The sequence below is a fragment of the Polyodon spathula genome, chromosome 6 (genome assembly GCF_017654505.1).
Source record: "Polyodon spathula isolate WHYD16114869_AA chromosome 6, ASM1765450v1, whole genome shotgun sequence".
In the NCBI taxonomy this organism is placed as follows: Eukaryota; Metazoa; Chordata; class Actinopteri; order Acipenseriformes; family Polyodontidae; genus Polyodon; species Polyodon spathula.
The window spans coordinates 43,825,683-43,846,111 of record NC_054539.1 but is presented as its reverse complement, the minus strand read 5'-3'; the positions used below and the strand labels follow the sequence as shown (position 1 = coordinate 43,846,111).

At 36.7% G+C, this 20,429-nt stretch overlaps 1 protein-coding gene across 1 annotated transcript in view; it reads right to left on the bottom strand.

Moving 5' to 3' along the window:
• Positions 1–19,106, bottom strand: part of LOC121317680 (SLX4 interacting protein) — a 65,051-nt gene extending 45,945 nt beyond the window's left edge. Inside the window, exons 1-3 of the mRNA XM_041253841.1 lie at positions 19,032–19,106; positions 17,203–17,254; positions 405–494 (exon numbers count right to left, since the gene is read on the bottom strand). Coding sequence (XP_041109775.1) covers positions 405–494; positions 17,203–17,229 — 117 coding nt within the window. The 5' untranslated portion in view covers positions 17,230–17,254; positions 19,032–19,106. The remainder of the gene's footprint in view (positions 1–404; positions 495–17,202; positions 17,255–19,031) is intronic.
• Positions 19,107–20,429: the final 1,323 nt, after the last annotated feature.

Sequence of the window (20,429 nt, the reverse complement as noted above, 5' to 3'; positions counted from 1 at the left end):
TGCATGACCCCAAAAGTATAGTAAATGTTTGATTACATAATGGGGTAAGTTGCTTTTACCTTGGTTTTGTTGTATTATATCTATTTTGACAAGCTATTAACTATACAGCAGATACACCATTGTCACAGATAGAAAACTAGAATTTAATCTGTCAGCGAAGGCCCTGACAATGCTAAAACAGGATTACAAAAGGAGAAGTATTGAGTGACCTGAGGAATATAAAACAAATCACAGGCCTATAAAAGCCCTATTAGAATTGATGGGGGGGGGGGGGTTGCAGCAGGTTCAGCCTATGGTGTGTTTCTTTGTAACAATGCAAAAAAGATCTAAATGCATCATTGTAGTCTTCATTCTTCCCTGGAGCTACATGCTTTTGAAGTCAAAAGGTTTTTTTTTTTATGTACCTCCTTCTGCTGCTCAGCAAACCAGCTGGTGTCTTTACTGGAGCCCTGAGGCAAAATATTAAGATCCACCAGCACGACAAAATTCCCACACTGCAAAACAAAAGAGGAAAGCCACAGGTTGTTGTGAGGCGCATGGCCTGAAGACAATGAAGGGAATAATCATGAGGGAATCACATCAGGCATCTGACTTAATAGTACTGCGTTAAAAAAACTGAGCTGCTGCACTTCCCTTCTGTCTCAGACTGCAGCCTATACACCGTGAAGGCACTTACTGTAGAACATAACAACTGAAATCAAAATTGTATATATTTACCGTCCTTGCTGTTGGCAGAACAACAGTAGATGTAAGATTAATAAAATAGACTAAAGACAAAAAAAAGTTTCTAGAAATCATTTATTAAAGACTTTTACTGCATAAACCACTTTAGGTAGCAGGCTGAAACATTACTGATGGTTTAAAATACTTTGGCAATAAAATAAATATAACTACGTACTGTATGCATAACTAATGTGCACAGTAATGTTATAGTAACACATAATGTTATTGTTAGGGCTTTGATAAATAGGGGCATTCATGTTACTGCTTCTTTTGCTAATTCCTATGGCTAAACCAACCAAAGAACTAAAATTGCTTAACTCAATTCTGAATTATTCTAGCAAACTCCCTGCCATCTAGGATCTCAGAACAACGTGAATCACAACAGTAACTTGTTAAGATTAATCAAGGATAGAAACATAGTCTATCTGTGCCCCCATGACTTTTTAAACTAAATAAGTAACTATGTGTTCTTTAACATTTATACAGCTAGTATCTACAGTTCCATGACAAATCAGCAAACCCAGACACATTTGTAAAGGTCACCATTTCAGAATGTAATACAATTATGAGGGCTTGTTAATTAGACTAATCTTACCTTAATACCAAAAAAAATCGCAATTTCCTAACTGCAAGGATATGGAGTTTTTAGTTAACCTATGCAAGTGCACATATTTGAAAGAAATAGGTGTAAATGCCAACAACATACGGACAGGACCACAATTTCAATTAATTTTACAGTGACATAGGGTTGGATGATTTACTGATAACATAGGAGAGACTGGACCCCTAAGAACAACCTCAGTAGCAGGCTATGCGTTACAAGTGCTGTTAAAAGTGCTTCAGGTGATAGAGAGGCTCTGAAACAAACAGCCTGCCTGCACCTGGGGGGATCCACATCTCAAAAATGTTGTGAGCATTTATGTTTGTGTAAAAAAAATTTAAAAAAATCAATCTTCTTTACCACACACAGGACACACTACCACAGATGTCTTTTTAATTTTCGACTACTAAACATATATACAGTAGTTCTGAAAGGATATAGTTAACAAACAAATGTATACAGTATATCATCGTAAAAGTGTACATGATTGTAGCACAGCTACTGTATAATACTGTTTTAATGTTAGGAATAACTTCAAATTAACAGTATACAATTTCAATATAAACTAAACAAAACAAACTATTAAAATGAAAAAAAAAAGGTGCCGAATAATTTTAAAATAGTAAAGATTATTCTGTGCACATTCAAGATTAAATATTTCTATAAAGACCCTGGCTTTTCTATGACACAGTATGTGATATTGATTTAATGTGAAACTTTAGGTTGCTTTCCTGCTTGTACTAGTAATACACATTTACATTGGGTTATGATGTTCCTACACAACTTATTTTTTGCAATAAGCACCCCTTGAGAACAAAGTACTGTATGTCATCAATAATAATAACTTATTTGAGTATTTTTTTTTTTTATATTTGTGTAAATCTGTACACCATTAGCATTTGATGGGCAACATTATGGAGGATATTTATGAAACAAATATAGTTTGCTATTTATGAAACTGTTTTGCACTGTTGTTGGCTTCTCAAACAACTTTATTTTACTCATTAACAGCCCACAGTTTCTAGCTAAAGTTTGGTCTATCTAAAGTTTGGTCTGATTTTTTTCCTGAAAGGAAAAAAAACTGAAACATTATAAAAAAACTTAAGTTTCAAGTAATGCGTTAATCAGTACCCCCTGACTTTTATATAATTTTACAACAATTATTACAAACTAGGCTGCATGTGGTTGTCATTTTGTTTTTCACAATCACAAACTGTTTTCTCAGAACATCTAAAGCATTCTGAATGGCAGCTTGTGGCACACTTCTATGTAAATAAAATAAATTCCCTCTCAATAACAGCTATTGTTATAACAGATAATAGAACAGGGTTGAGGGACTTATATTTATACAAGATTGTAGCAATGTTCAGAAGACAAAATAGAGTACTGAGGTCAAGAAATTATGCGGAGATTCCCCACCTATTCATTTTAAAACCAAAATATTAAATATATTTGCATAATACAAGTACGCAAACATTGGGCTACAACTGTAGTGATTGTAGCAATTGAAGCTAAACGCAAATAACTGTGCACATAATCATACACCGTGGAGAACACTCATTTGCTATGCATACACTACCTGTTTACACTGCTGATGTAAATGCCTGCATTGAAAGAAATATTACACTTTATATACTCAAACCACAACACAACCACAAGACACAAAGCAACCCTGTAATCACTCAACTCAAGAATCAAAAAAGGCATTAATGTTCCTTATTGCTAGATCCAGTCAAATTATACAATTCCCTCAAACTATAAAACCATGATCTGTAGTTCTGTCAGTTAAACTTTCATTCACAATGTGAACAGCTTATATGATCCCCCAGATTGATAAACACAACAATTGTTTTGTAAGTAACTGAAAAACTTTTGGCACTGTATTTTTGAACGTTTAACAAATGGCAAAATCGTAGAGGAAGAAAAAAAAATAGCAAATATGTTAAATGATTACTTTTCACAAGTTTTTACAAAGGAAGATACTGACAACATGCCCCACATGTCATCCAGTTCCTATCCAGTTTTAAATAACTTTAGCATAACTGAGGCAGAAGTGTTAAAGGGACTAGGAGCTCTTAAAATAAACAAATCCCCTGGGCCGGATGAGATCCTTCCAGTAGTACTCAAAGAAATGAAAGAAGTAATTTACAAACCGCTAACCAAGATCATGCAGCAGTCTCTTGACACAGGGGTGGTACCGACAGACTGGAAAATTGCAAACGTAATACCGATCCACAAAAAGGGAAACAAAACTGAACCAGGTAACTACAGACCAGTAAGCCTGACTTCTATTATATGCAAACTTATGGAAACTATAATAAGAGCCAAAATGGAAAATTACCTATATGGTAACAGGGTACTGGGAGACAGTCAACATGGTTTTAGGAAAGGGAGATCGTGCCTAACTAACTTGCTTGATTTTTTTGAGGATGCAACATCGATAATGGATAATTGCAAAGCATATGACATGGTTTATTTAGATTTCCAGAAAGCTTTTGACAAAGTCCCGCACAAAAGATTAATTCTCAAACTGAACGCAGTTGGGATTCAAGGAAACACATGTACATGGATTAGGGAGTGGTTAACATGTAGAAAACAGAAAGTACTGATTAGAGGAAAAACCTCAGAATGGAGTGTGGTAACCAGCGGTGTACCACAGGGATCAGTATTAGGTCCTCTGCTATTCCTAATCTACATTAATGATTTAGATTCTGGTATAGTAAGCAAACTTGTTAAATTTGCAGACGACACAAAAGTAGGAGGAGTGGCAAACACTGTTGCAGCAGCAAAGGTCATTCAAAATGATCTAGACAAGATTCAGAACTGGGCAGATACATGGCAAATGACATTTAATAGAGAAAAGTGTAAGGTACTGCACGCAGGAAATAAAAATGTACATTATAAATATCATATGGGAGATATTGAAATTGGAGAAGGAATCTATGAAAAAGACCTAGGAGTTTTTGTTGACTCAGAAATGTCTTCATCTAGGCAATGTGGGGAAGCTATAAAAAAGGCTAACAAGATACTCGGATACATTGTGAAAAGTGTTGAATTTAAATCAAGGGAAGTAATGTTAAAACTGTACAATGCACTTGTAAGACCTCATCTTGAATATTGTGTGCAGTTCTGGTCACCTCGCTATATAAAAGATATTGCTGCTCTAGAAAGAGTGCAAAGAAGAGCGACCAGAATTATTCCGGGCTTAAAAGGCATGTCATATGCAGACAGGCTAAAAGAATTGAATCTGTTCAGTCTTGAACAAAGAAGACTACGTGGCAACCTAATTCAAGCATTCAAAATTCTAAAAGGTATTGACAGTGTGGACGCAAGGGACTTTTTCAGCCTGAAAAAAGAAACAAGGACCAGGGGTCACAAATGGAGTTTAGAAAAAGGGGCATTCAGAACAGAAAATAGGAGACACTTTTTTACACAGAGAATTGTGAGGGTCTGGAATCAACTCCCCAGTAATGTTGTTGAAGCTGACACCCTGGGATCCTTCAAGAAGCTGCTTGATGAGATTTTGGGATCAATAAGCTACTAACAACCAAACGAGCAAGATGGGCCGAATGGCCTCCTCTCGTTTGTAAACTTTCTTATGTTCTTATGTTCTTATGTTCTTAACAGTGTTGTTTGGGGCTACCGAGTGGCACATCCGGTAAGGAACTCTATAGCATGGAGGTCACCGGTTCGAGTCCAAGCTATTCCAATGTCGACTTTGGACGGGAGTTCCCAGGGGGTGGCGCACAATTGGCGGGGAGGGCTTAGGCCGGCCAGGGTGTACTCGGCTCACAGTGTACCAGCGAACCCTGTAGATGGGCCAGGCGCCTGCGGCTCTGCCTGCAAGTTGCCCAGAGCTGCGTGGTCCTCCGACAGTGTAACTCTGAGGTGGCTGCATGGCGGGCCTGCAGAGTGAAAACAAGCGGACGGCTGACGGCACACGTTCCGGAGGATGCATGTGTCTATCTTCATCTCTCCGAAGTCGGCGCGGGTGTGGCAGCTGTGAGCCGGGTTGAAATAAAAAAAAAAGAAAATCGGACTTTCCAAATTGGGGAGAAAACGAGAAAAAATAATTGGTGATTCCAAATTAAATAAATACATTTGTTTAATAGTGATAACAGTACAGATGTGGAGTGTTACAAGCTGAGGTAAGTCGAGCCAGTAAAGACAGACATCTTGCAATTACAACAACTGGCCACTTGGTAGCACATAACACTTCTTTGTACCCTCAAACTATACCCATTTATATCAGCATATTAAATTCCATCAGTTCCATTCTTGCTAACCTGTTATGAGAGTAGTTTTGTTTGTTTTTTCAGTTTACTGGTCTGCTTTTTAACTGAAGATTGCCAATTGGTAATGGCAACAAAGTGACTAGATCTTTAATTATCACCATGTTATAGAAGAATATGCTTCATTGCAATTTCAGATGATTTATATCCCCTGGAATCCCGAACTTGTCTGTGGATTATCAGAGAAGCAAGATCCTTTTATGAGGACAATTACTCAAAGTTCAAGCACTATTGTGCTCTTGGCATTTTAAGAAATTTCCTCTGTAAGCAGTGTTAACCACACACTACATAACTGGTGTGACTTGGAATGATGTCATCTCTCTGTTAGGTAAACAGTCAACACAGTGAAAGTTTGGCACAATCACCTATACGAAAACTGTATAATGCATAATTCAAACAGTTTCCTTATTTTTTTACATCGTTAAATTAAACTGTACAAATTGAATACCCAATACTGGAAAACATTATGATGTGAATTTTGGATGTACATGAAAGGTGCTTGAAGAACACAAGTCAAGCTAATCTACAAGTTTATAAAGTAAGACTCTATTGACATTTATCAGGAAATCCTGCAGGGACAGCACAGCTTGCATTAGCAGGAATATTCGGCCTCAAAATGTGTAACAATCCGAAAAAAAAGAAAAATTGTAAAAATGTTGTAGCAGATAAAATAGATTGCAGAACAGCATTACCATATTTGTACAATACAGTGAACTAAGCATTAATAAAATTCTGTAGATGAGCACACATAACGATAATGCCTAATGTATGAACCTGGAGGCCCTTTGTATTTCTACTTGGTGCACAGTTTACTGTGTTGAATTGTGGTGGTTTTGTAATGTGGTCTACAGTCCATCAAGGGTTAAAGAGGAAGTAGCGGGGTTCCAAAAAACAGCATTACACGTCCCCACGTGTTGCTTCAACTCTTTAAATAACGTATCTGTGATTTTTCTTTTCATTGTTAACGGACAACTTTTTATACTTACAACTTTAAAGCCTGTTTCAAAGGTCTTTGCAAAATGTCCGCTCTAGTGCACCGATAGTGTAAGGATTATTGCCCACATTGTCAAACAGGTAACACGGCAATAACGATCCATGATGTGGTACGGAAAAGAGCATTTGTTATGTTTATTTAAAAACTAAATAAATAAATAAATAAAATAAATAAATAAATAAATAAATAATCACTCTTCCTGCAGTGATTTAGAGTACAGATCTCAAACCCCAGTGCACTAGAGCACACACTTTGAAAGAAAGCTATAAGTGTAAAGAGTTAGGTTAGGATGTTAACTATGAAAAGAAAATTATAGGTATGTTACTTAAACAGTTGTAGCAACACGTGGGGAAGTATAACGTTATATTTTTCAGAACTCTCAGTTTAGACCACCAAATTTAACTAATGATTAGTACTATAAAGCCATAAATACTTGCAACCAAAATATTTGGCAAATCACACCCATAAAACCTATTTTGCTCCAGAAATGTTGCCGATGCATAATAAAAGGCTGGCAAAAATTTCTGGCTTTACAGTATATGAATATAACAACACTGTTATAACTACACCATGTTTTTATTTTTGCTTTTATTATGTTCAGTCACAAAAGGGTATTTTATTTACATGCACTGTTACTCAGTTACACTGGCTCCACTTTAATCATTAAATCAAAGATATATTTACACATAATAAATATAATTGGTTGGATAGGAATATAATGCTTATGTCAAAACATTCCAAATGTAAATGTGCTCTCTCTATTATAAATGCAAGATAAAACATTACAGTCAATTTGATGCAATATAATATTTTATCTCAGACAGCGAGCAAGAGTACTGGGACACATAGGTCGGAGGGAGGTAGTACAAATGTTTGTACTTATTTTCCTTAATTACATTGACTTAAACTAGATGCATGTGTTCTTGAAAGCTTGTAATTATAAAGTTAATGAAGTAAATTAAGGGTCATAATCTCACAGAATTCACTTTCTTAATGTATTTAACCTGGTAAGAATCCTGAAAGCCATAGGATTGCTATGAAATTACTGCTACACTAATGAACATAGCACTCAAAAATATAACTACTTAAGACATATTAAAACCTTTACAATTCTGGTAAGTTTTTATTTATTTATTTATTTATTTTCCTCAATGGGCACCCAATTTTCATGACATGCTAAAAGCAAAAACCATGGCCAAGCTTTACTGGTAATTTCGAGGAAAACAGGACTCTCATTTTTTACTTTTAATCAGTAAGCAAATAGTGGGGGCAATATTGAGCCAAGGCGCTCTTCTCTTTCTGCTCGGCTAGGGCTCTGGTCTCCATCACTCTTAGTTCCCAAGAGTCTCCACCTTCCCTTATCTCTCCCTGCTTTCCACTGACAGGCTTTGTTTTTACAGTCAGGGGAGCGAGCATTGCTCAGCACCTCCCTGCCCTTTGCCACTATTATCAGAAGTTTGGATTTTTGCTGGGGTCGTATAGAGACCATATCCATTTCTGTACAAGTGTACTTAGCCTGTACTTTGACATTAACCAGCTACAGATGTTGCAATGGGACAGAGAATAGCAGATGCAAACTCACTTCATAAAACAAGACCCTAATAACTCCAACCGATGCTTTATTAAAATCCAAGTTTTGATGCTGAATGTCCTGTTCATGTCTGCTTGCATGAAATGTTATTGATGCTGCTTTCACATTGTCCATCATCCGCTAAAATGCAGACATAAAGAAAACACCTACCCTTAACTTTTTTTTTTTAAATATAGAGCACACAATCCTTAACATGAGTGGCTGATTATTGTGTTATGCAAATAGACTTCCAATGGGCACTTTGAATGAGGTTTACTGTAAATCAAGAATTCACACATTTCTTCTGATATTTCACAGCCAACTGATGACTCATTTCTGAAAGCTATTAAAGTATCTTGCCAGATGAAATTTAACATTTTGCAGTTCATTCAATCTATATCTTTGAACCTAGTAATGTAGAGGAAACAAAAAAAGAAGTATTTATGATGCAAGTAATGCTGCTGCTGTACAAATATAGACTATAAGTTCATCACCTTTAGTTAGAAGTTAGCACTTTGAGGACCTTCTGACGCAGAAATGTATTCTTCCTTGCAATTTAACAACTATGTGCCAAATACATGACCTTACATCCCCACTTCTACAGAAAAACGAATTACCCCACAATTCCATTGTATCTCCTTTTCAGCTTTATGAAGTATGGCAATGATTAAGCTACTGGCAAACAAGCTTTATAATTTACAAGTAGTGTAAAATTATGTCTGTAAATTTTTGAAGCTGAATTTGCTAAATGAGTTGATTTTACAGCTGTCCTGTAAAAACGTCATTGGAAAAAAATACATATTTAGGACCTCAGTAGATCAGTAATAGTTTCCATTGGCATATCCTGGCAGAGCTCTGGTAGTTGATATGTTAATCTTGACATTCATCCTTGAATTTTGTACCTAGGCTAGGCATATTTTACTTTATTTATATTTCCAATTTTTTCCGCCAAATAAAAATGACTGCAGTTGATGAAAAAGCTGCTGGCAGATGGAGGTTTGAATTTACAAATTATTACAGCAAAATATTAAGGTGGAAGAATATAAGTGAGTGAAGTATCCCGATTGTCTCAGAGCATTCATAAAAAGGTTAAGTGACTTTTGCAAATCTTATATAGCCAAGTAGCATCAGTTTAAAATACTCTTGCTGTATTTAGATTTTTTAAGTAATCATTGCAAAAACATAAGCAAGTTCATACTGCACTGAATGAAGAGCTTTAAAATGAAATATCCACTTAATAAGAAAAGCAGCATGTTTACAAGATGAAGTAGCCAGAACAATCCCAACTGTGTGGTCTGGAATACTTGCATATCCAGGACTATCAATATGAAAAACACCAGCACAGTAAGGGCCTCATTTCCGAAAGGGCGCTAAACTTTATGGTGCACCATAAATGCCATTAGTGTGCACATTAATGATTTCCGTATTTACTATTGCAATTCTATTCATTATCGAGTATGATATTTGGCATATTATGGTGTGCATTAAATTTTGTGCTTCACACTATGGTAATCAGAATGAATATGTGATTTTTATGGTAATGCATGTTGATGTATTTAAATGAGCATCCAGCTCACAATAATGGGATGAGCTGTAATCAACAAGGTATTTACCAAAGGACATTAAATTTAATGCGTGCATTAAAGTGATAATTTGTTAGTGCGTATGGAAACCAGGCTTTAACCGCTGATAGACGTGCTAGTTAAAAAGACTGTGACTGTGCCAGGGCTAGATTGAATGATTAGCAATTGAGTCCCGGCACAGCTATATTTAAAGAGTCACAGATCTCGCACTTGGGTTGGGTGTTCAGGGAGAAAGAACGTGAGAGGAAAGAAAGTGAACAATTGCTACTTGTGCTGGAAGTAACAGCACGATACTTGTTTGGGGTTTGTTCATTGTTTGTTTAGTCTGTTTCTTTTGGTCATCGTGCCGTTTATTTTGTGAAAGCGTTTTGTTTCACCATTTCATTTATAATAAACACGCACATCAGCACTTCACTCTCAGTACTTGTTACCTGTGTATTTCCTGGTCTGACATCACCTTTAAGCCATCCTTGTGACAGCGTCGTATGTGGGATAATACAACACCTAGGCCTATGAATTATAAAATACAGTACACAGTACATAAATCACTTTTTAAATATGCAATTTTATAAGAAATATATGTAAACTACAAACCCTCTACTTATTGAGTTTTCTGTTTTCAGTCAGCCACTAACAACAAGGTTGTTAGACAAGACAAGGTTTTAGTGAACATCATTAAAGTATCAACGGTACGTAAATCACAGATATATTTCATATCTAAAGATTAATTTTTTCACATTAAAAATGGCTTTTTCCATTGCATTTCAAAATCCAAACACTTTACACTCCTTCATACAAGGTGCAAAGCACTGCAGAAGTGAGTAATTAAGAGCTGTATAGAACCACACACCTGCAGAGACCTGTCACTGGCTTCAGGATGGCTGCTGTGGTACACTTCCTGATGCGGCAACACTTTGCTCTTGCTGAGGAGAGGCACAAACACATTCGGAGAAGGGCAAGAAAAAAAATACCCTGCATATTCAATCCCAGGGTCACTTTGTTTGGGATGCCGCAGGAAGTGGTGCTAAAGTTTTATCATCTCACTCCGCAGGTCATCCTAGACCTAATAGCTAAATTGAGTGATAAGCTAGACCCCAGCGTCAATCTAGGGACTGGTATCCCTGCACATGTGAAAGTGCTGTGTTCTCTGCACTACTTAGCTTCTGGTTCCTTTCAGACCATAGCTAGAATGTCTGCAGGGATAGCGCAATCCACTTTTTTTTTCTGGATGTCATGCTGAAAAGGGCAGGCCAATTTCCTAAGGATACTATCATAACTGATGTTGGCTAAGGCTTTTCCAAACAACTACATTTAATGCTGAATGACCTCAGCCGCAAGGACTCTCAACTTATTTTCTTTTACATGTGCTAAGATGACTTTGCTGGCCTTCCTCTGACAGATAGTTTTTTTGGTTTGTATTTTCGTGCTCCATAAATGTTATACAGCCCCCACTGCTCTCTAACTGGGCTGCAAGTATGGCCACTAAATTGACCAATGCGCTCATGGAGACCCTCATTATCATAATTGCGGATCATTATTTGAGGTGTTGAGTAATTTGCATTGCTCTTAAGCTTACATAGTTCGCAGTGCAAAATAATTAGTTGCACCAATATGTATAAAAGCAGAAAACAATAGCGCTGTCACATTCAAAATTGATTATTTTCATTAGTTATTATACAACAAATGTTCATAAACATTTAAATTCTTACTTGAAAAACAGCAAATGCAAAAATGTTGAATATTTTGTTGTTTACCTTTTAAATACATTCTATTTTCACCATCACTGAATTATCAAAGAAAATAAAAACATGTAAAAACAACAGATCAAATGCCAAAACAATCTGGCCCCAGTATAGCTGTCTGACAAGAGATTTACCTTGAGCTGCACAGGAAACTAGAACAGCACGGATTGAGCTACAGTTTTTGGTGTCATTCTTCCAAACATTTTGTGAAGCTCAGAAGGAACTGGAGGGAAGCGAGAATCCTACATTGAACTTAGTAATGCTATGGTTTGATAAACAAACTACATTGTCAGCCTCTTTCTTCACATACTCTAGCACAAGCAGTTGTCAGGCAACGACACTATGATTGGCTTATACAAATGTGGAAATATAGGAACTACATAAGAGATCACTATTTCTCCAACATAAATGTAATCTGCTCTCAATGCTGTCCGACCACGAATATGAAATGTTTACATCGAAGTGCGCAGGCTATTCAAAACCTTCAAAGGAACATACACTGTAAAGCAAAGCAAAGCAATGTTGTTGACTGTCTACCACCAGCTGCCAAAAAAGGCATGACTGAATGGGAAAATGCACAGTACATGGTAATGAAGGGTTAGATGAAGTGCAGCAGTATAGAACATAGAAGGCCACAATGAACGGGATTTGTTGAACTGATGTAAGGAGCACAGTAATATGTACCCCCAAAGTGACCATGCTGGCCAGATGTGTTCCAGCCAGCAGCTGCACAGAAATTAACTTCTGTGAGGCTGAAAGGATGACTGACCAGTGTAGGACTGTCCTCAAGCCTCTGTTTTATAAAATTAGTTTTTTTAATTTCTTATTACTAATTATTTTTGTTTTTTTTTTCTTTTAAGAGAGATTGTGACAGGGAGACCCTGTCGTTGGGTCTTGAGTGCATGTGTGTCTTTATGGAAGCAGCTGGGACATGCAACAGGAGACGAGTTATTAAGGAAACAATTGAGCAGGTAAGCTTGCCCCGCACTGAACTGATCAGGAGGTCCTGATTGGCTGGGGGGCTGCACGGAGCTCAAAAAGCATCTACGTTACAGCCATATAGATGCGTGCTGAGTGAAAGATTGCTGCGTTTTGTTTCGGGTTGTGTTGCAACCCGAGAGCTGAAGCTATGGAGCCAGCGCTAACCGCAGGAGCATCTACCCGTGAACACGACCATAACACAGGAGAGAATCCGCTCTACAGATTTAACTACTACGGAACCCTTCAACTGCAAGATGGTGCTACTGAAGGCACTGCCCAGCAGAGGCCGTGTGTGGAGGCAGGAGTCACCGTGAGAGGGTCGGGACTCCAGGAGGCCAGAAGTAGGTTAGTTTAGGGGAGGGTTTGCGCAGAGTACTAGGTTCCGTGGAGCGAGATGTTCCTTTTGGTGGGACTAGCGCTCGCCTTGTGTGGCAAACTTATTTTTTAGCTTTGTTTTCTTTAATAATTGTGACATTAGGGCTACCATTGCTGGTACTCTCAGCACTTGTGTTGATTAAATTTGTGCGCCTGTGCGGCATGTCAACACCCAATACTATGCAGTGACAACCTACACACATACAAACCCCCTTGTGTCAGAGTGGGAAGTCACTGGTCCTGCAGAATCAAGGCAGGATAGGCACAGAGTAGTTGGCTGCCAGGATGCGCAGTGAGAAGAACGTAACAAACCCCTGTTATAGGGATTCAATAACTTTACCTATCCAGTCTAAATTGCCCAAGGCAAAAATATATATTTATCACACAAAGTTTTATCACACATCAAAGTTTTTAGGATTATTTAATTGTTGAAAGAAGATGGCCCCTGCATGACCCACAGTTTGAGTATGAAATCATACTGTTATTAAAAGTCGCACTCATAGTATAATATTTTTGTTAAATGTTAACTTTGCTTCTTTGATGATACATAGCCGGATTCAAGTGTACGTGATGTATGCCTTTTTTATGGTAACAAGAACATAGAACGTGCCTTAGTTTGAAGCGCATATAAGGTTTTAGGGTCGCGTCGGGTATGAAAACAACAACACTCGGGACAGGCTTTAAAAATTAAAATATGAAGTTGCCAGCTGAAATGGTTTATGAGATATTATCATTAGTAAGTGCGGTGGCGGACTTGCAAACTCATATAAGCTCTCCTCACAGAGATTCTTAATTAGTAGTCTTTATTCTCAAGAATAACATTGTTCAGTTACGTAACTGAACAATCTACCCAGTCGGGATTAATAATTCCACCTAATTTTCACTTCATAAAGAAAATGAAATCTTTAATAAATTGTGCTTTCACAATAATAAAAACATCCATACCAGGTGTGTTAAGCACAGAAATTATTTCATAATTTGTTTAATTTTTAAAATAACTTTTTTTTTTCTTTGCACTTAAGTTACACAATTTCACTATGTGGCAGCAGGAGGGACTCCTTTTATCATTTTGTTTAATCCAAGGTTTCATACTCAATTTTTAAATACACATGAAACCACCTTTTCTGCAAGGAATAGAATTAGATTTCATGACCCAAACTAATTTGCATACCCCTCTGTCATTTGCATATCATAAAATATTGTGATGAATCTAAGCTAAAAGTTAACTGGTTTCATCATTAAAAAGGGGATGGGTAAGTACTACTAAATTTTACAACAATAACATTAGGTATAATTTCACACACTGACTTCATGTAAATCTAATAACCGATCTTAATGAAAGTCAATTGTACTATACATATGGGAAGAATGTGCTCAAATGTATTCAACCCCCTTGGATTTTTCCACATTTTATTGTGTTACAACATGGAATCAAAATAGATTTAATTAGGAGTTTTTGCCACTGATCAACACAAAAAAAGTCCATAACGTCAAAGTGAAAAATAAAATCTACAAATTGTTCTAAATTAACTACAAATATAAAACATAAATGACATATGACACGCCTAAATAAGCTCTGGTGCAACCAATTGTCTTTAGAAGTCACATAATTAGTTGAATGGAGTCCACCTGTGTGCAATTAAGGTCTTTCACATGAGTTCAGGTTAAGTACACCTGTCTCTGGGAGGTCCCACAGTTGGTTAGTACATTTCCTAACAAAAACTACATCATGAAGACGAAGGAACATTCAAAGCAAATCTGGAATAAGGTTCTTCAAAAGCACCAATCAGGGGCAGGATATAAGAACATTTCCAAGGCATTGAATATCCCCCGGAGCACAGTTGAGTCCATTATTAAGAAATGGAGAGAATATGGCACAACTGTGAATCTGTCTAGAACAGGCCGTCCTCAAAAACTGAGCATCCAGGGAAGAAGGGCACTAGTCAGGGAGGCCACCAAGAGGCCTATGGCAACTATAAAGGAGTTACTGTTTTCCACAGCTGAGCTGGGAGACACTGTGCATACGGCAACAACAGCCCGGGTGCTTCACAAAACTGGCCTTTATGGGAGAGTAGCAAAAAGAAAGCCATTGTTATAAAAAACTCACATCAAATCTCAGCTAGAGTTTGCCAGAAGGCATGTGGGAGACTCAGACCAAGTGGAAGAAGATTCTATGGTCTGATGAGACCAAAATAGAGCTTTTTGGCCTCAACGCTAAGCGCTATGTTTGGCCCAAGCCTAACACCGTACATCATCCTGAGAACACCATCCCTACTGTGAAGCATGGTGGTGGCAGTATCATGCTATGGGGATGGTTCTCTGCATCAGGGCCTGGAAAGCTCGTGAAGATAGAGGGCAAAATGGATGCAGCAAAGTACAGAGAAATCCTGAAGGAAAACCTCCTGAAGTCTGCAAGAGACCTAGGACTTGGGAAAAGATTCATCTTCCAGCAGGACAATGGCCCCAAACATACTGCCAAAGCCACACTGGAAACCAAAAAGGTCAATGTCCTGGAGTGGCCCAGTCAAAGCCCAGACCTCAATCCAACTGAGAATATGTGGAAAGAGTTGAAAATTGCTGTTCACCAAAGGTCCCCATCCAACTTGATGGAGCTTGAGCAATTTTGCAAAGAAGAATAGGCAAAAATTGCAGTGTCCAGATGTGCAAAGCTGGTAGAGACTTCTCCAAATAGACTCATGGCTGTAATTGCTGCCAAAGGTACCTCTACCAAATATTAACTCAAGGGGGTGAATACTTATGCAATCAATTATTTTCTGTTTTGTATTTGTAATTAATTTATAACAATTTGTAGATTTTATTTTTCACTTTGACATTATGGACTTTTTTTGGTGTTGATCACTGGCAAAAACTCCTAATTAAATCAATTTGAATTCCATGTTGTAACACAATAACATGTGGAAAAGTCCAAGGGGGTTGAATACTTTTGAGAGCCACTGTAAATGCAGTACATGAAAAGTATTAAGTTTGCGATAAGCAATGACAGATGTGAACATAGCTCAACGTTTCCCTCTACTGGGAAAACTAATATACTGCCCTTTAAAATTAATGCAAAACACAGATAAGTATGATTAGAGTTGAAGAGTTCAAATTTAGCATTATATGACCTAAAGCTGATTACTCATAAAAGTCTTGACCACTAGCGATATCTAGCCAACTTTCTAGGCTTACCGCCAATGTATCTTCCTAATTTATTCATACTACATCGCCCAATTGAAAGCCGAGCATTTTATAATCCTAATTCTTGTTGACTTCTATCCAAGATCATGATGAGAACTTTGTAAACATAATGGAAGCCTGGCTATTCCAAATGCTATAAATTATTGGCACTCTACAATCAAGAACACAATATAAATATACTGTAACATAACATTTTGTTCAACCCTAACCTAATAGAGTACTGAGAATATTGGTGATCATGCGTGAAAAAAATAACTGCTAGCCAGCTCAGGCAAATGTCTGTGTACATAAAATATAAGTGAACTTTTTTCTAATCCTAGACTTGTGCACTTCACATTGTAACCAGGGCTTGACAGAAGCATTCATTTGTACAATATGTAGTTCTCCAGCCACCAAATGCAAATTTCAGACATTAAATTCAGCTTAGAGGATAATTAGGCTATTGCTAAAATCGGTTAACAGATAAATTTAGCATACCGTTGACACTATGCAGAGATGGAAATAAATAAATAAATTAACTAAATACTAAAACTAAATAAATTAAGCATAGAGGCCATATACAGTATACAGGATACAGTACTTGGCTGTGGCTAATTCAGCAAAAGTAAAGCCTTAAAACCTGAACACAGTGACATCTGGTAGCTGTAGGACTAAATAGCAGACAGGTCAGTAATGAATTGCCATCTATTTTCAGTTTTAATAAATTTACAGTTCAAAGCATCAAAGCATAATATGCACCTTTGCTGTAGTCAGTGATAGACAAAAACATGTATTAGTATGACCCAATAATTGTCTAGAAATTAATAAATATTTGAAAATTATCTGAACTGTCTTCAAGCATCTTCAGTGTCAGTTTGTTTTTAGTTTTCCAAGACAATTGCTTTAACAACTTAATTGTAATATTAAGTCATGTGCTCCAGAATTCTAGATTTAAAAGAAGCATTATAAATAACAATCTAATTTGTTCATTTTTTGCTGCCGCTATAGAAAAAAAACAACTTTTATAACCAAATTAGTCTATCTACAGGTGTGGTATGCCCCTGTGATTTTGAATATGGAACCCCAATGGGAAAATTATAGTATTATAAATGACAGTCTATTCTGGAAAAATGTGGGAAATATTCAAACACTCACTCAACTTACCTTGACCACAAACTTGCTTGGAGTCATTTTCTCTGTAATCAACAGCAACAACCTGAATGAGAAATTCATTAAATATTTAAACTGATTAAACGATGTCAAATTAATTTTATTTGTATATTGTTAATTGGTCTAATACAAATGTAATTTTCAATATAGAAACTGCAGGAAAATAACAATGAAAATTCAAACAAGATATAAACAAAAGCATATGACAGGCAGGTCACCATGACCTATATTCTGATCCTTGATAAGGTATGCTAAGGAATTTTCATACCAAGTGTGTGGTTTCCACTACATGACCAGGGATAACTGTGTCTGCAGAGCAAGTATTGTTTGCTGTAGTAAATTGTCACATTAAGTTCATATGACAATAGTTGTAAGTGTATCACTCTACTTTTTGTTATTTACCCAGTACTTCTCAATCTTTATTAAATGTAGGTAGATACCTAAACTCAACAGTGCCAATGCAAATTCTACTTTTATTGCAGTGGCACGCACTTACAGCTTTGACTTGGGTTGAGGGAGACAAAATAACAAACAGCCACGCCTGTGTAAAATTCCGCAAGGCATGTTTAGCCATATTTTTGTTGATTGAGACACACCATGAGCCAGATTGCAGCAGGGATGAAGAAACATTTGCTCTAATCAACATTTGAGCCGACAGTTCAATCCAGAGAAGCTTGGATGTTAATGTCTTGTAACAAGCTGCTTCTGGGGCATTGATATGCGCATTGTGCACTTGCATCTGTCACCCAGGTTAACGCTGCTTTATTAAAAGCAGTGTGAAATCGCTAGCCGACCTGCATGACACCGGGTCCTGACCTGGGTAGGTACCAGCCTGGGTAGAACATGCCAGTGTGAAAGGGGCTTGGGTGTCTCAGATTTATTTCAATTCATGATGAGCCACGTTTTTGTGTGCAAACCCAGTGTACATATTCAGTGTGAAATACTGAGAAAACTCAAACATTTTATACATTCACTAGGGATTGTATAGAATCACTGGTAGCGCAAGCATAGGTGCCTTTTTTTTAATTTATGTTTATAAATTCTACGAACACTTTACACGCACTTGTATTTTAAACTGCACATTCATTTTCGGAACTATAATTTTTGCTTTTTCTTTGTGTTTCTATTCTATGGACGTTTTACGTGCACCTATCGTTTATTACATTATAAATTAAATTTGTTTGATTAAATTGTTCCCCATGTTTATTTTCTTTAATACGTATGCTTCTTGTATTTTGCCTATATTCTGACTGTACTAGCTTTTAAGACTAATTTTAAACACAGCAATAGCATTGGTTTGGACTAAACTGAGTGCTAATGTTGTAATAAATACAGACAGCACAGCAGCTCCTTAATACAAATCTGTTTGGTTTTAATTGAGTTATTTTGTACAATCACTAGTTATAGATTATGTACAACAAAAGTTCAATTTCATACATTCACTAAGCGGTCCAGTGATTGTAGAGAATCACTATGGATATATATATTATATATATATATATATAGATATAGATAGAGAGAGAGAGAGAGAGAGAGAGAGAGAGAGAGAGAGAGAGAGAGAGAGAGAGAGAGAGAGAGAGAGATCACTGGATTTAACACTTTCACTGTAGTATACACTTAATGGCCAGTGAGCCGCATTCATGCAAATAAATAATCCCTTCTCTCGGAGACAAAGTTATCTAAATAACTTTTTTTTTTTAATGTCGTGTAGTGCACATTCATTCTAGTTATTTTACGAAGTACTTGTGCCTTGTGTGTGTTTGTATGTTCGTGTTCTATATATACACAACAGAAAAACAAAACATAAAAAATATTTCACATACCGTAATCACAAAACACTAGCCACTTTAGTTCCCAGTTCCCAGTTCCCAGTTCCCGCTAGCCACTGGTTTGAAAACCTGTGACGAAGTTTTGCTATAAGGACCCAGAGCACGTCAGGCTGTTATAGAAACCGAGACCACTCCAAGTTAGTCTTTTTTTTTTGTTTGGCTTTCCGATGTTTTCTGTTTAATGTGCTTCGTTACCGGTTTGTTGAAATACAGACATGTTACAGTACGAATATTATAACCTACAGTACGTAAATTATTTTTGAAAAAAATGTCTCACATTTCTGTCATTTATATTAAATACCTCTTTAAAAAGGAATAACATAGAAAATTCATAATTTGTTAAATTGTATCCATATGATTGGTATGTTCTTAATGACTTGACAATTATTTACAATTTTTAATCGGGACGTTTGCTAGTCACCCCAGCCATAGAGAAGGACCCTAAAATGGTTGCTATCGGTGAAACTGTAGTCCTGTGGAACTGAAGGACTCAAGAAAACTGAGAACGAGTCGTAAATAATTTAATCTGCTATTGACCGTTTTATTTTGCCTAAGATAAACTTACCACTTTTAGAAACGACATTCAAGAACACGTGTGTACCATTACCAAGGAATATGTTATTTAACCTGATTTAATCATATTAGGGTTGTCACCTTTTCCACAGACCAAACCTGTAATAGTTTAACACAATACCACCAGATGTCGGTACAAATCAATAATCATGCAGTATACATAGTAGTAGTGTGCTCTTGATTCAAACAATCGAACATAAATGCAGTTTTCATTATTGTGCTTTTAAATATGTTATAAGCTGATGATTCCATGATTTCATATACATATTTCTGAAAAATTGGTTATACAATTAAGCGTGTATTATAATACTACTACTACTAATAATAATAATAATAATAATAACCAATTTTTCTGAAATATTTATACATTAAACAAGGATTTAATTTAAGTGGATTGATGATTCCTAGTCCTAACATAAAATATTACTTTACTGTTAACAGAACGCGTTACGCTACATTAATTATTTTACTGAACTTCAATATGAAATCAAGGAACCATCATCATTTAAAACATATTTAAATGCACAATAATGCGAACTGTGTTCATCTACCTGAAATTTTTGGCTACTTGAAAACTGAAAGAAAAATCTTTATCGAGGTACCTTACATATTGTTACTGCTGTGCTCATTTTTGGAAAGCACAGTCCTTTAGTACAGTCTCTCAAGCCCCTTTCACACTAGCAGTCCTACCTGGGTTCTGGATACCCGGGTCACAATCCTGCGTACTGTGAAACCATGTACCTGGGTTGTACCCGGGTTAACCTGGGTCCAAGCGACCCACCTCAGGATGTGGGTCAACACACTTTGACCTGGGTTGAT